Source organism: Hypanus sabinus, unplaced genomic scaffold, assembly GCF_030144855.1.
Source record: "Hypanus sabinus isolate sHypSab1 unplaced genomic scaffold, sHypSab1.hap1 scaffold_221, whole genome shotgun sequence".
NCBI lineage: Eukaryota > Metazoa > Chordata > Chondrichthyes > Myliobatiformes > Dasyatidae > Hypanus > Hypanus sabinus.
Window position 1 is genome coordinate 1,515 of NW_026780320.1, and position 15,201 is coordinate 16,715.

The following is a 15,201-nucleotide window of genomic DNA, read 5'->3' on the forward strand; positions in this document are numbered from 1 at the left end:
CTTGCAGTTCGTCTTATTTGTGAAGGAAATGGTCACCACCCATTGATCCTCCACTATTGAAAACGTCACTCCCCACACTGTCCAATCAGAGCACTCCCCCCGTCCCATTACATCCCCCACACTCCCACACTGTCCAATCAGACCACTCCCCCGCGCCCCCTTGTCTCCGAACACGCCCCCTTTCTTGCAGTTCGTCTTATTTGTGAAGGAAATGGTCACCACCCATTGATCCTCCACTATTGAAAACGTCACTCACCCACACTGTCCAATCAGACCACTCCCTCCCGTCCCATTACATCCTCTCCCTCCCCGTCCCATCAGTCCCGCTCCCTTCCTGTCGTTTCACTCCTCCTCACCCCGTCTCTATCTTCTCCATGTCGGCCACCAGTTTGTGACAGGAACTTCTGCCCCTTCCCTTTCCGTCCCCTTTTCAGTCAGTGACTTCGCCACTCTCACCGTCTCATCAGTCCACTCCTCGTCCCGTCACTCCTCTTCCTCCCAAACCCCTCACCCCTCCTCCCCAAAACCCACATGTATATGTGTATGTGTGAATATCTCAGATATATACATTAGATTATTCAACGACAAAATTATTGGACTTAAAACATATGTACAACGCCCAAGACAATATAAAACACAAATTAAAATGCTGTTATTACAATCAATAACACACTCGATCCCAGGATTGTATCCATGTGCACCGAATATTCCTTCGCCATATATTCTGTGTGTCACAGTGGCCATTGTAACTCACGAGTCCCACTCCATCCCTGGCGGCCACATCAACCAAGGATTCGCCCATTTTAAATCAGCGCGTCCCTCCCTCTCTTGTGCTCACTTCTACCAAAGCCGCCACTCCCTCCCCAGCGGCCATTTCAAGTGAAGCGTCGGACATCCCATCTCACCCGGAAGTTCCGGGTCAAAATAGGGGTCAAAAATAGGGGTCAAAAATAATGACAGTGTTGCTCAATGCACTGTTTGCAACAGACTTTTCTGTTGATCATGGTGGATTAAATCACTGATGAGTGTAACAGTTGTCATTCATTCAATAGCACAGCTAACGCTATTTAAACTAGCTGGCTGGCCGCTAAGGAGCTGCTCTATTGCAGACATCCCACCTCTCCCGGGAGTTCCGGGAGTCTCCCGCAAATTGATGGTGCCTGCTTCCCTGAAATGAGATTTTGCAGGGTGGGATTAATTGAGTGATGGAATGGTGCAGACGGAGCTTCACTGTGTGTTTGGCATTGCAAGTGTGTGTTGGGAGGGTGTGGAGGGAGATTCACTCTGTGTATGACCCCACAAGTGTGTGATGAGACGGTGTGGAGGTAGATTCACTGTGTGTGTGACCACAGGAGTGTGTGATGGGACGGTGTGGAAGGAAATCCACCCTGCGTCTGACCCGGGTGTGTGTGATGTGACAGTGTGGAGGGAGATTCAATCCATATCTGAACCCGGGAGTGTGTGCTGGGACAGTGTGGAGGGCGATTCACTCTGTGTCTGACCCCGGGAGTGTGTGATGGGACGGTGTGAAGGGAGATACACTCTGTGTCTGACCCCGGGTGTGTGTGATGGGATGGTTTTGAGGGAGATTGACTGTGTCTGACCCCGGGAGTGTGTGATGTGATGGTGTGGAGGAAGCTTCATTCTGTGTCTGACCCTGAGAGTGTATAATGCCATGCGGTGGAGGGAGCTTCACTCCGTGTGTAATGTCGGTATTCCATCCCCCATCCGTCTCGTACTCGGGGCCTCAGTGGTTTACAATATACTTTAATGATTTAGATGAAGGGATTAAAAGTAACATTAGCAAATTTGCTGATGACACAAAGCTGGGTGGCAGTGTGAATTGTCAGCAGGATGTTATGAGAATGCAGGTTGGGTGAGTGGGCAAATGTATGGCAGATGCAGTTTAATATGGATAAATGTGAGGTTATTCAATTTGGTGGCAAGAACAGGAAGGCAGATTACTATCTAAATGGAGTCAAGTTAGGAAAAGGGGAAGTACAAAGAGATCTATGTGTTCTTGTACATCAGTCCGTGAAAGCGAGCATGCAGGTACAGCAGGCAGTAAAGAAAGCTAATGGCATGCTCGCTTTTATAACAAGAGGAATTGAGTATAGGAGTAAAGAGGTCCTTCTGCAGCTGTACAGGGCCCTGGTGAGACCCCACCAGGAATATTGTGTGCAGTTTTGGTCTCCAAATTTGAGGAAGGACATTCTTGCTATTGAGCGTATGTTCACAAGGTTAATTCCCGGAATGGTGAAACTGTCATATGTTGAAAGATTGGAGTGACTGGGCATGTATACTCTGGAATTTAGAAGAATAAGAGGGGATCTGATTGAAACAGATAAGATTATTAAGGGATTGGACACACTGGAGGCAGGAAGCATGTTCCCGCTGATGGGTGAGTCCAGAACTAGAGGCCACAGTTTAAGAATAAGGGGTAGGCCATATAGAACAGAGATGCGGAAAAACTTTTTCACCCAGAGTGTGGTGGATTTGTGGAATGCTCTACCCGGACTCTGCCAGACCGAGCTCTCTCAGCCTGGAGCTGAGACGCTACTGTGTCAGTGTGAGGAGCTCCGACCCACTGTTGCAGTGCACAGGGTGCGGGGGGCAGCAGAAACCTCAAATAAAACTCGAGTCCGGCACCAGGACAGGAAGTTACAGGTTTATTTATTTCATCATGACAAATGTAAATGAAACAATGTGTGAGCTGCTGACGTGCGGGAATAAATAAGCTGCTCCCGACTCACTCACAGTCACACACAATTAACTGACCGGCGACAAGGAGTGACAGTTTGAATAATCAGTCCCGTTTCTCACCGTCACTCTGCATCGGGGAACCGATGATTATAAAATCACACTTCAGGACTGTGTCCGGGATCGCTGCAGATCCAGGGTCACTGCCGAGGGATTTGTCCATTTAACATCATTATATCGGCCAGGCTGCCGAATGCACCGTCCTCAGCAAAGGGGGCAAAAGGATTCTCTCCCGGGATCATCCCCCCCCACCCCGGGACACCGGTGTCCCAGACTGAGCCCCGGACCCCGGGCTCTTCCTGTCCGGGTAATTCCCCGGGGAGTCACGTCGGTGTCTCGTACACGCACTTCCGGCGGAAGCTGTCCCGCCGGACAACAGGCGGAAACACGTCACTGCGGGACCGCTGCGAGCGACGCACACAGCGCGAGGCCCGAGCCGGGTCCGTTAAAACCGTTGAAAGTTGAACCAGGCGCGCGGCCGTTAAAGGTAAGGGCGGGAGTTAAAGGGGAGGGCGGGGAGTCGGCCAAATGTCCCCATCCCGCGGGCGGGGATGTTCACACATTCAGATCCACCATCAGTCCGGGTCTGGGTTCCAGGTAAGATAAAGGTTAAAGGCCAGATGTTCACAGACACTGTCAGTCCGGGTCTGGGTTCCTGTAGAGATCTCAGTTCCTTCTTCCTGGTCTCACTGAACCGATTCACCACATTCAGATGTTCACAGATCCACCATCAGTCCGGGTCTGGGTTCCTGTAGAGATCTCAGTTCCTTCATCCCGGTCTCACTGAACCGATTCACCACATTCAGATGTTCACAGATCCACCATCAGTCCGGGTCTGGGTTCCTGTAGAGATCTCAGTTCCTTCATCCCGGTCTCACTGAACCGATTCCCCACATTCAGATGTTCACAGATCCACCATCAGTCCGGGTCTGGGTTCCTGTAGAGATCTCAGTTCCTTCATCCCGGTCTCACTGAACCGATTCACCACATTCAGATGTTCACAGATCCACCATCAGTCCGGGTCTGGGTTCCTGTAGAGATCTCAGTTCCTTCATCCCGGTCTCACTGAACCGATTCCCCACATTCAGATGTTCACAGATCCACTCTCAGTCCGGGTCTGGGTTCCTGTAGAGATCTCAGTTCCTTCATCCCGGTCTCACTGAACCGATTCCCCACATTCAGATGTTCACAGATCCACTCTCAGTCTGGGTCTGGGTTCCTGTAGAGATCTCAGTTCCTTCATCCCGGTCTCACTGAACCGATTCACCACATTCAGATGTTCAGATCCACTCTCAGTCCGGGTCTGACTCCCCGCAGAGATCTCAGTTCCTTCATCCCGGTCTCACTGAACCGATTCCCCCACAGCCTGAAACAGATGGGAGAATAAAGATGAAATAAACAGATCACACAACAGTGTCAGTAACAGGGGACCGGGGTTAATGTTTCAACAACACTCACAGACAAATATCACCAGAAAACCCGCGGATCCGCTGATATTTTATCACATTGAACATTAACACAAACACTCACTGGATCCACTCCAGACTCGGGAGGGTCAGTATGAGGCGGCGGAGAGCGGGGACAGATCGGTCTGTCAGAGAGTTTGATCTCAGGTTCAGCCACGTCAGTGATGGGTTTGTACTGAGAGCGGAGACGAGATCCTCGGCACCAGAATCTGTGAGACCGACATCCCTCAGCCTGGAGATGAGAGAGAGTGAGGGTGAAGGACACAGAGAGACAGGAGACGGTACAAATCCCCAGTGTTTATCAGTAACACAATTACTGATCACATTAATGTTCAGTGTCAGACACCCAGTGACTGTAAACACAATCTCCCACAGTCTGGTACTTACCACAGTTTCTGTATTTTACACTCCGGGTTCCTCAGAGCCGCAGACACCAGTTTCACTCCTGAATCTCCCAGTTCATTACCACTCAGGTCCAGCTCCGTCAGTGATGGGTTTGTACTGAGAGCGGAGACGAGATCCTCGGCACCAGAATCTGTGAGACCGACACGGCTCAACCTGGTGATGAGAGAGAGTGAGGGTGAAGGACACAGAGAGACAGGAGACGGTACAAATCCCCAGTGTTTATCAGTAACACAATTACTGATATTTTCTTCAGCACGACTGGGCAAGTCGGCCAGTGAGAACAGCGAGAAGAGTTTAAAAGGAAGACAGATTTACAGAGCGAGCGTCAGTGGAGCGGGAGACAGAGTAGGAAGGCTTTGGCTCAACGGGGCTTCGGCGATAAAGGGTCGAGGCGAGGTAGGTTATCTGTTTACAATACGGACAGAGAGTATGTGTGTGAGGCTGGGTTTCTGTGCTCGGTGTCAGATGTGGGGGATCCTGGAGACTCTCAGCCTCCCGGACGGCAACATCTGCACCCGGTGTGTCGAGCTGCAGCTCCTTAGGGACCGAGTTAGGGAACTGGAGATGCAGCTTGATGACCTTCGTCTGGTCAGGGAGAGCGAGGAGGTGATGGAGAGGAGTTACAGGCAGGTGGTCACACCGGGGCCACGGGAGACCGAGGAACTGGGTCACAGTCAGGAGAGGGAAGGGCAAGAAGCAGGTACTAGTGAATACCCCAGTGGCTGTTCCCCTTGACAATAAGTACTCCGGTTCGAGTACTGCTGGAGAGGGAGCAACAACAGCTACACCTCTGGCACCGTCTGGCCCTGTGGCTCAGGAGGGTGGGGAAAGGAAGAGGATGGCAGCAGAGATAGGGGACTATAGTTAGGGGGTCAGACAGACGATTCTGTGGACGCAGTAAAGAAACTCGGATGGTAGTTTGCCTCCCAGTTCCCAGGGCCAGGATGTTCCTGATCACGTCCAAGATATCCTGCAGTGGGAGGGAGAACAACTGGAGGTCGTGGTACATATTGGTACCAGTGACATTGGTAGGAAAAGGGAAGAGGTCCTGAAAACAGACTACAGGGTGTTCGGAAGTAATTTGAGAAGCAGGACCTCAAAGGTAGTGATCTCGGAATTACTGTCTGTCCCACGTGACAGTGAGAATAAGATTAGGATGAGGTGGAGGATAAACGCGTGGCCGAGGGATTGGAGCAGGAGGCAGGGATTCAGATTTCTGGATCATTGGGACCTCTTTTGGAGCAGGTGTGACCTGCACAAAAATGACGGGTTGCACTTGAATCCCGTATATTAATATACGGACAGCAAGGTTTGCTAAGGCTGCTGGGGAGAGTATAAACTAGAATTGCTGGGAGGAGGGAACCAAATTGATGTGACGGAGGAGAGGAAGGTCGGCTCACAAATAGAGAGAATTTGGAGACAGTGTGAAAGGGAGGATACGCAGGTGATAGAGAAGGGAGACACTCAGTCCGATGGTTTGAGATGTGTCTATTTTAATGCAAGGAGTATGATGAATAAAATAAATGATTGACTGTGTCTGAGTGAGTCTCTGTGGGTGGAAGTTAGGAACAGGAAGGAGTCAATAACTCTACTGGGTGTATTGTATAGACCACCCAACAGTAACAGGAACATCGAGGAGCAGATAGGGAGACCGATTCTGGAAAGGAGTAACAATAACAGGGTTGTTGAAGTGGAAGATTTTAATTTCCCAACTATTGATTAGCATCTCCCTAGAGAGAGGGGTGTCGATGGGGTGGAGTTTGTGAAGTGTGTTCAGGAAGGTTTCTTGAAGCAATATGTACATAAGCCTACAAGAGGAGAGGCTGTACTTGATCTGGTTTTGGGAAACGAACCTGGTCAGGTGTCAGATCTCTCAGTGGGACAGCATTTTGGAGATAGTGATCGCAATTCTATCTCTTTTACCATAGCATCTTGGAGGAAGGGGGATGGGGAAGAGAGATCCCACAGCAGGAAGGGGATGGGGAAGAGAGATCCCACAGGAGGAAGGGGGATGGGGAAGAGAGATCCCACCGGAGGATGGGGGACGGGGGGGAGAGATCCCACAGGAGGAAGGGGGACGGGGAAGAGAGATCCCACAGGAGGAAGGGGGACGGGGGGGAGAGATCCCACAGGAGGAAGGGGGACGGGGAGGAGAGATCCCACAGCAGGAAGGGGGACGGGGAGGAGAGATCCCACAGGAGGAAGGGGAACGGGGAGGGGATCCCACAGGAGGAAGGGGGACGGGGAGGGGAGATCCCACAGGAGGAAGGGGGACGGGGAGGAGAGATCCCACAGGAGGAAGGGGGACGGGGATGAGACACCTCACAGGAGGAAGGGGGACGGGGAGGGGAGATCCCACAGGAGGAAGGGGGTCGGGGAGGAGAGACCCCACAGGAGGAAGGGGGACGGGGAGGAGAGATCCCTCAGGAGGAAGGGGGACGGGGAGGAGAGACCCCACTGGAGGAAGGGGGATGGGGAAGAGAGATCCCACAGGAGGAAGGGGATGGGGAAGAGAGATCCCACAGCAGGAAGGGGGACGGGGGGGGAGGAGACCCCACAGGAGGAAGGGGGACGGGGAGGAGAGGTCCCACAGTAGGAAGGGGGACGGGGAGGAGAGATCCCTCAGGAGGAAGGGGGACGGGGAGGAGAGATCCCACAGCAGCAAGGGGGACAGGGAGGAGAGAACCCACAGGAGGAAGGGGAACGGGGAGGAGATCCCACAGGAGGAAGGGGGACGGGGAGGGGAGATCCCACAGGAGGAAGGGGGACGGGGAGGAGAGATCCCACAGGAGGAAGGGGGACGGGGAGGAGATATCCCTCAGGAGGAAGGGGGACGGGGAGGAGAGACCCCACAGGAGGAAGGGGGACGGGGAGGAGAGACCCCACAGGAGGAAGGGGGACGGGGAGGAGAGATCCCTCAGGAGGAAGGGGGACGGGGAGGAGAGACCCCACGGGAGGAAGGGGGACGGGGAGGAGAGACCCCACAGGAGGAATGGGGATGGGGAAGAGAGATCCCACAGCAGGAAGTGTGATGCGGAAGAGAGATCCCACAGGAGGAAGGGGGATGGTGCAGAGAGATCCCACAGGAGGAACGGGGACGGGGAGGAGAGATCCCACAGGAGGAAGGGGGGTGGGGAAGAGAGATCCTACTTTTGGAAGGGGGATGGGGAGGAGAGATCCCTCAGGTGGAAGGGTGATGGGGAAGAGAGATCCCACAGGAGGAATGGGGATGGGGAGGAGAGATCCCACAGGAGGAAGGGGGACGGGGAGGAGAGATCCCACAGGAGGAAGGGGGATGGGGAAGAGAGATCCCACAGGAGGAAGGGGATTGGGAAGAGAGATCCCACAGGAGGAAGGGGGATGGGGAGGAGAGATCCCACAGGAGGAAGGGGGATGTGGAAGAGAGATCCCACAGGAGGAAGGGGGATGTGGAAGAAAGATCCCACAGGTAGAAGAGGAATGGGGTAGCAATCACTACAGGAAGGATGTGGAAACCATAGACAGGGTGCAGAGGAGATTTACAAGGATGTTGCCTGGATTGGGGAGCATGCCTTATGAGAACAGGTTGAGTGAACTCGGCCTTTTCTCTTGGAGTGACGGAGGATGAGAGGTGATTTGTTAGAGGTGTACAAGATAATGAGAGGCATTGATCGTGTAGATAGTCGGTCTTTTCCCCAGGGCTGAAATGGCTAGCACGAGAGGGCATAGTTTTAAGAATGGGCTGCTGGAGGCGAAAACTTTAAACTACAGGATGGTTACATGGAGCTTAGAAATATAGAGCACTATGGGTAAAACCGAGGTAATTCTAAGGTAGAAACATGTTCAGCACAGCTTTGTGGGCCGAAGGGCCTGTATTGTCCTGTATGTTTTCTATGTGTCTACTGATCACATTCATTCTCATTGTCAGACACCCAGTGACTGTAATCACAATCTCCCACAGTCTGGTACTTACCGCAGTCTCTGTATTTTACACTCCGGATTCCTCAGAGCCGCAGACACCAGTTTCACTCCTGAATCTCCCAGGTCATTCCGCCCAAGTCTAAACGCAAACAGACAGTTTGATAAACAAAGTGATTCAAACCGTGGGTCTGGGGGAATTTCTGTCACTCGGATATTTCAGGAAACATTAAACTGTCCAGTGAATCACTGATCGGAGTTCCCATCACTGTCAATGTCCCTCACTGCCCAGCTCCAGGGTACTTACCGAATGTCGGTAATTTCGTCTGTCGGTGTGACCCTCTAAACCCCACATATACTGTCCCATTCCCTGATGGAGAGAAAAGTGTTTCTGACCGAAATGCAGAAATGTCAATGGGACACAGCGAAATAGACCCACCCAAGCTAAAGGGATGGGGAAGAGAGATCCCACAGGAGGTAGGGGGTTGGGGAAGAGAGATCCCACAGGAGGAAGGGGGATGGGGAAGAGAGATCCCACAGGAGGAAGGGGGATGGGGAAGAGAGATCCCACAGCAGGAAGGGGGATGGGGAAGAGAGATCCCACAGGAGGAAGGGGGATGGGGAAGAGAGATCCCACAGGAGGAAGGGGGATGGGGAAGAGAGATCCCACAGGAGGAAGGGGGATTGGGAAGAGAGATCCCACAGGAGGAAGTGGGATAGGGAAGAGAGATCCCACAGGAGGAAGTGAGATGGGGAAGAGAGATCCCACAGGAGGAAGGGAGATGGGGAAGAGAGATCCCACAGCAGGAAGGGGGATGGGAGAGAGAGATCCCACAGGAGGAAGGGGGATAGGGAAGAGAGATCCCACAGGAGGAAGGGGATGGGGAAGAGAGATCCCACAGCAGGAAGGGGGATGGGAGAGAGAGATACCACCAGAGGAAGGGGGATGGGGATGAGAGATCCCACAGGGTGAAAGTGGATGGGGGAGAGAAATCCCACAGAAGGAAGGGGAATGGGGAAGAGAGATCAAATAGGATGATGGGGCATGGGGAAGAGAGATGAGACAGGAGGAAGTGGGTGGGGAAGTGAGATCAAACAGGAGGTTGGGGGATGAGTAGGGGAGATCCCATTGGAGGAAGGGGGATGCTGAGGAGAGATCCAATAGTTGGAAGGAAGGGGGAGTGGGAACAGAGAGCCCAGAGGATGAAAGGGGGATGGGAAAGCGAGATCTCACAGGAGGATTGCTACCTGTGCCACGTGCTGGTGAGGCTAGAAATAGGAAGATAATGCAGCTAAATACGTGGCTGAGGGGATGATGCATGAGGGACCGGTTCATGTTTCTGGACAATTGGGCTTTCTTCCAGGGGAGGTGGGACCAGTTCGAATTGGACAGTTTGCACCTGAACTGGAGGGGACTAACATCCTTGTCGGTAGGTTAGCAAGTTCTGCTCCGGGGGTTTTAAACAAGGTTGCAGGGGGAGGGGAACCAGAGTGTTAGAGCAGATAGTGAGGTGGTGGAGGATAAGGGTCATGCGAGGACTGCTTCTATAGACAGATATCAATGGTTTGTATGTGATAGAAATGTTCTCAGGTGCATCTATTTCAATGCAAGGAGTATTGCAGGTAAGGCAGATGAGTTTAGATCGTGGATTGGCACGATGATATCGACATTATTGCTATTAGTAAGACTTGGTTTGCAGGAGGGGCAGGACTGGCAGCTTCATGTTCCGTGTTTCCATTGTTTCAGATGTGATAGGGGGTAGGGATGAAAGGGGGCGGAGTGGCATTACCAGTCAGGGAGAATATCACAGTGTGTGTAGACCGGAGAGCCCGGAGGGTTCGTCTACAGAGGCCATATGGGTGGAGCTGAGGAACGGGAAAGATGTGAGCACACTAATAGGGTTGTATTATAGACCGCCCAGTAGTCAGAGAGAATTCGAGGAGCAAATCTGTAGAGAGGTAGCTCACCAATGTAAGAAACAGAAAGTCGTAATTGTAGGGGATTTTAACTTTCCACATATTGACGGGGACTCCCACTCTGAGAAAGGGTTAGATGGCGTGGAGTTTGTCAAATGTGTCAGGAAAGTTTTCTAAATCAATATATTGAGGTATCAACGAGAGAGGGTGCAGTACCTGATCTCCTATTAAGTAACCAGACAGGTCAGGTGACAGAAGTATGTGTCGGTGAACATTTTGGGTCCAGTGACCATAATGTCATTAGTTTTATGATAATTATGGATAAGGATAGGACTGGTCCGCCAGTTAAGGTTCTGAATTGGAGAAGGGCCAATTTTGTGGAAATGAGAGAGGATCTGGGAAGAGTGGATTGGGATGTTGTTTTCTGGCAAGGATGTGTTCAGTAAGTGGAACGCCTTCAAGGGTGAAATTTTGAGAGTGCAGAGTTTGCATGTTCCTGCCAGGATTAAAGGCAAAGTTAACAGGCAGAGGGAACCTTGGTTTTCAAGGGATATTGGCGATCTGCTTAAGTAGGTGTTTAGCAGCTATAGGAAACAAGGAACAAATGAGGTACTTGAAGAGTATAGAAAATGTAAGCAAATACTAAAGAAGGAAATCAGGAAGGCAAAAAGAAGACATGAGGTTGCTTTGGCAGATAATGTGAAGGTAAACCCGAAGGGTTTCTACAAGTATATTAAGAGTAAAAGGATAGTAAAGGACAAAATTGGTCCCCTAGAAGATCAGAGTGGTCGTCTCTGTGTGGAGCCTCACGAGATGGGGGAGATCTTAAACAGTTTTTTTGCGTCAGTGTTTACTCAGGAAACTGGCATAGCGGATATGGAATTAAGGGAAACAAACAGTAGTGTCATGGAACATATAGAGATTAAAGAGGAGAAGCTGCTTGCTGCCTTACAGTGAATAAAGGTAGATAAATCCCCCGGGCCTGACATGATATTTTCTCGGACCTTGAGAGAGACTATTGTAGAAATTGCAGGGGCTCTGGCAGAAATATTTAAAATATCCTCAGCCAGCGGTGCGGTGCCGGAGGATTGGAGGGTAGTTCATGTTGTTCCGTTGTTTGAAAAAGGCTCCAAAAGTACACCAGGTAATTACAGGCCAGTGAGCCTGACATCAGTAGCAGGTAAATTATTGGAAGGTGTTCTGAGAGATCGGATATACAAGGATTTGGACAGCCAAGGGCTGATTAAAGATAGTCAGCATGGCTTTGTGTGTGGTAGACCATGTTTAATGAATCCTGTAGTGTTTTTCGAGGATGTTACCAAGAATGCATATGAAGGAAAGGCTGTGGATGTTGTCTACATGGACTTTTGTAAGGCCGTTGACAAAGTCCCACATAAAAGGTTAGTTCAGAAGGTTCAGACACTAGGTATCCATGGAGAGGTTGTAAACTGGATTCGAATTGGCTGTGTGGGAGAAGTGGGAGAAGACAGAGAGTGGTAGTGGATGATTGCTTCTCAGACTGGAGGCCTGTGACTAGTGGTGTGCCCCAGGGATCTGTGCTGGGACCATTGTTGTTTGTTGTCTGTATCAATGATCTAGATGATGATGTGATAAATTGGATCAGCAGGTTTGTGGATGACACTAAGGTAGAGGTGTTGTGGACAGCGAGGAAGGCTTTCAAAGCTTGCAGAGGGATCTGGACCAACTGGAAGAATGGGCCAGAAAATGGCAGATGGAATTTAATGCAGACAAGTGTGAGGTGTTCCATTTTGGAAGGACAAATCAAGGTACGACATACAAGATAAACAGTAGGGCACTGAAGAGAGCGGAGGAACAGAGGGATCCGGGGGTTCCGATACATAATTCCCTGAAAGTGGCTTCACAGGTAGACAGGGTTGTAAAGAAGGCTTTTGGCATCCTGGCATTCATAAATCAAAGTACTGAGTATAGGAGTTGGAATATTATGGTGAGGTTGTATAAGACATTGGTGAGGCCAAATTTGGAGTATTGTGTGCAGTTCTGATCACCTAACTATAGGAAGGATATCAGTAAGTTTGAAAAAGTGCAGAGAAGATTTACTAGGATGTTGCCAGGTCTTCAGGAGTTGAGTTACAGGGAAAGATTGAACAGGTTAGGACTTTATTCCTTGAAGTGCAGAAGAATGAGGGGAGATTTGATAGAGGTTTACAATATTATGAGGGTATAGACGGGGTAAATGCGAATAGGCTCTTTCCACATAGATTAGGAGAGATAAATATGAGAAGACATGGCTTCAGCGTGAAAGGGGAAAGGTTTAGGGGGAGCATTAGGAGGAACTTCTTCACTCAGAGGGTGGTGAGAGTGTGGAACGAGCTGCCATCTGATGAGGAAAATATGGACTCACTCTTAAGCTTTATGAACAAATTGGATAGATACATGGATGGGAGAGGACTGGAGGGTTATGGACTGGGTGCAGGTCAATGGGACTAGCGGAATAAGGTTTTGGTACAGACTTGAAGGACTGAATGGCTTGTTTTCTGTGCTGTAGTGTTCTATGATTTTATGATTCTATGGGGAGGAGAGTTCTCACAAGCAAAAGGGGAATGGGGATGGGGAAGCGAGATCCCACAGGAGGAAGGGGGATGGGGAAGCGAGATCCCACAGGAGGAAGGGGGATGGGGAAGAGAGAGCCCACAGGAGGAAGGGGGACGGGGAAGAGAGATCCCACAGGAGGAAGGGGGACGGGGAAGAGAGATCCCACAGGAGGAAGGGGGATGGGGAAGAGAGATCCCACAGGAGGAAGGGGGACGGGGAGGAGAGATCCCACAGGAGGAAGGGGGACGGGGAAGAGAGATCCCACAGGAGGAAGGGGGACGGGGAAGAGAGATCCCACAGGAGGAAGGGGGATGGGGAGGAGAGATCCCACAGGAGGAAGGGGGATGGGGAAGAGATCCCACAGGAGGTCGGGGGATGGGGAAGCGAGATCCCACAGGAGGAAGGGGGATGGGGAAGAGAGATCACACAGGAGGAAGGGGGATGGGGAAGAGAGATCCCACAGGAGGAAGGGGGATTGGGAAGAGAGATCCCACAGGAGGAAGGGGGATGGGGAAGAGAGATCCCACAGGAGGAAGGGGGACGGGGAGGAGAGATCCCACAGGAGGAAGGGGGACGGGGAAGAGAGATCCCACAGGAGGAAGGGGGATGGGGAAGAGAGATCCCACAGGAGGAAGGGGGATGGGGAGGAGATCCCACAGGAGGAAGGGGGATGGGGAAGAGATCCCACAGGTCGGGGGATGGGGAAGCGAGATCCCACAGGAGGAAGGGGGATGGGGAAGAGAGATCCCACAGGAGGAAGGGGGATGGGGAAGCGAGATCCCACAGGAGGAAGGGGATGGGGAAGAGAGATCCCACAGGAGGAAGGGGATGGGGAAGAGAGATCCCACAGGAGGAAGGGGGATGGGGAAGAGAGATCCCACAGGAGGAAGGGGATGGGGAAGGGAGGTCCCACAGCTGGCATGGGAGTGTGGAAGAGAGATCCCACAGGAGGAAGGGGATGGGGAAGAGAGATCCCACAGGAGGAAGAGGCATGGGGAAGAGAGATCCCACAGGAGGAAGGGGGATATAGACAGAAAATAAACAGGATGAAGGGGGAAGGGGTTAAGAGATCGGCCAGGAGGAAGAGGGATGTGGAACAGAGTTCCCACAGGAGGATGTGGGATTGGGAAGAGAAATCTCACAGGAGGAAGGGGGTCGGGGAAGAGAAATTCCACAGGACAATGGGGCATGCCAAAGAGAGATCCGACAGGAAGAAGTCGATGGGGGAGAGAGATCCCACAAGAGGAAAGGGTATGGGGAAGAGAGTTCCAACAGCAGGAAGGGATAGGGAAGAGAGATCCCACAGGAGGAAGGGGGATGGGGAGGAGAGATCCCACAAAAGGAAGGGGGACGGGGAAGAGAGATCTCACAGGAGCAAGGGGGATGGGGAAGAGAGATCCCACAGGAGGAAGGGGGATGGGGAGGAGAGATCCCACAAAAGGAAGGGGGACGGGGAAGAGAGATCTCACAGGAGCAAGGGGGATGGGGAGGAGAGATCCCACAAAAGGAAGGGGGATAGGGAAGAGAGATCTCACAGGAGCAAGGGGGATGGGGAAGAGAGATCCCACAGGAGGAAGAGGGATGGGGAGGAGAGATCCCACAAAAGGAAGGGGGACGGGGAAGAGAGATCTCACAGGAAGGGTGGTGGGGTGTGTGGACAAGACATCCCACAGGAGGATGAGGAAAGAGTAATAGAGAGTCCACGGGAGGAATGGGGATGGGGGCGAGATTCCAAAGAATGGAAGGGAGATTGGGATGAGAAGTCCCACAGGAGGATTCCAAGGGTAAACGATAATCCTACAAGACGAGAGGACGCAGACATTTTTTGTACGTGTGCGTTGGGTCTGAACAGAGGCCCAGAGGAGATGCGCCCTCGCTCTTTGTGTATCTGGAAGTGAGCAAAGTCACACACGGGGAAGGGCAGTGGGAGGACAATCTCACAATGGTATTTCTTTCCTTCTCACTGGGACAGTCTGCTGACGGTCTCTTGTCCCTCACCGGGAAGGGGTTGTGCATCTCTGACCCACCTGCTACAGTCAGTGTCGGTCTGGGTGTCAGTCACAGTGAGAAGGAACATTGTTAATGGACGTGTCACAGGCAGTGAGAAACACGGCCATTCCTGTGATTTACTACCATTAAACCAATGGTCGTTGTTCACTGATCTGATGAAGTCTCCATCCCT

General features: G+C 51.7%; 1 protein-coding gene across 4 annotated transcripts in view; it reads right to left on the reverse strand.

The window, feature by feature from the left end:
* Window positions 1-2,656: 2,656 nt before the first annotated feature.
* LOC132387796 (NACHT, LRR and PYD domains-containing protein 3-like) overlaps window positions 2,657-15,201 on the reverse strand; it is a 90,537-nt gene continuing 77,992 nt past the window's right edge. For 3 of the 4 annotated variants that reach the window (XM_059960170.1, XM_059960169.1, XM_059960171.1), the window contains exons 8-10: window positions 8,584-8,670; window positions 4,291-4,458; window positions 2,657-4,126 (exon numbers count right to left, since the gene is read on the reverse strand). In XM_059960170.1, coding sequence (XP_059816153.1) covers window positions 4,033-4,126; window positions 4,291-4,458; window positions 8,584-8,670 — 349 coding nt within the window. In that variant the 3' untranslated portion in view covers window positions 2,657-4,032. The remainder of the gene's footprint in view (window positions 4,127-4,290; window positions 4,459-8,583; window positions 8,671-15,201) is intronic. The other variant, XM_059960172.1, reaches the window with a different exon arrangement.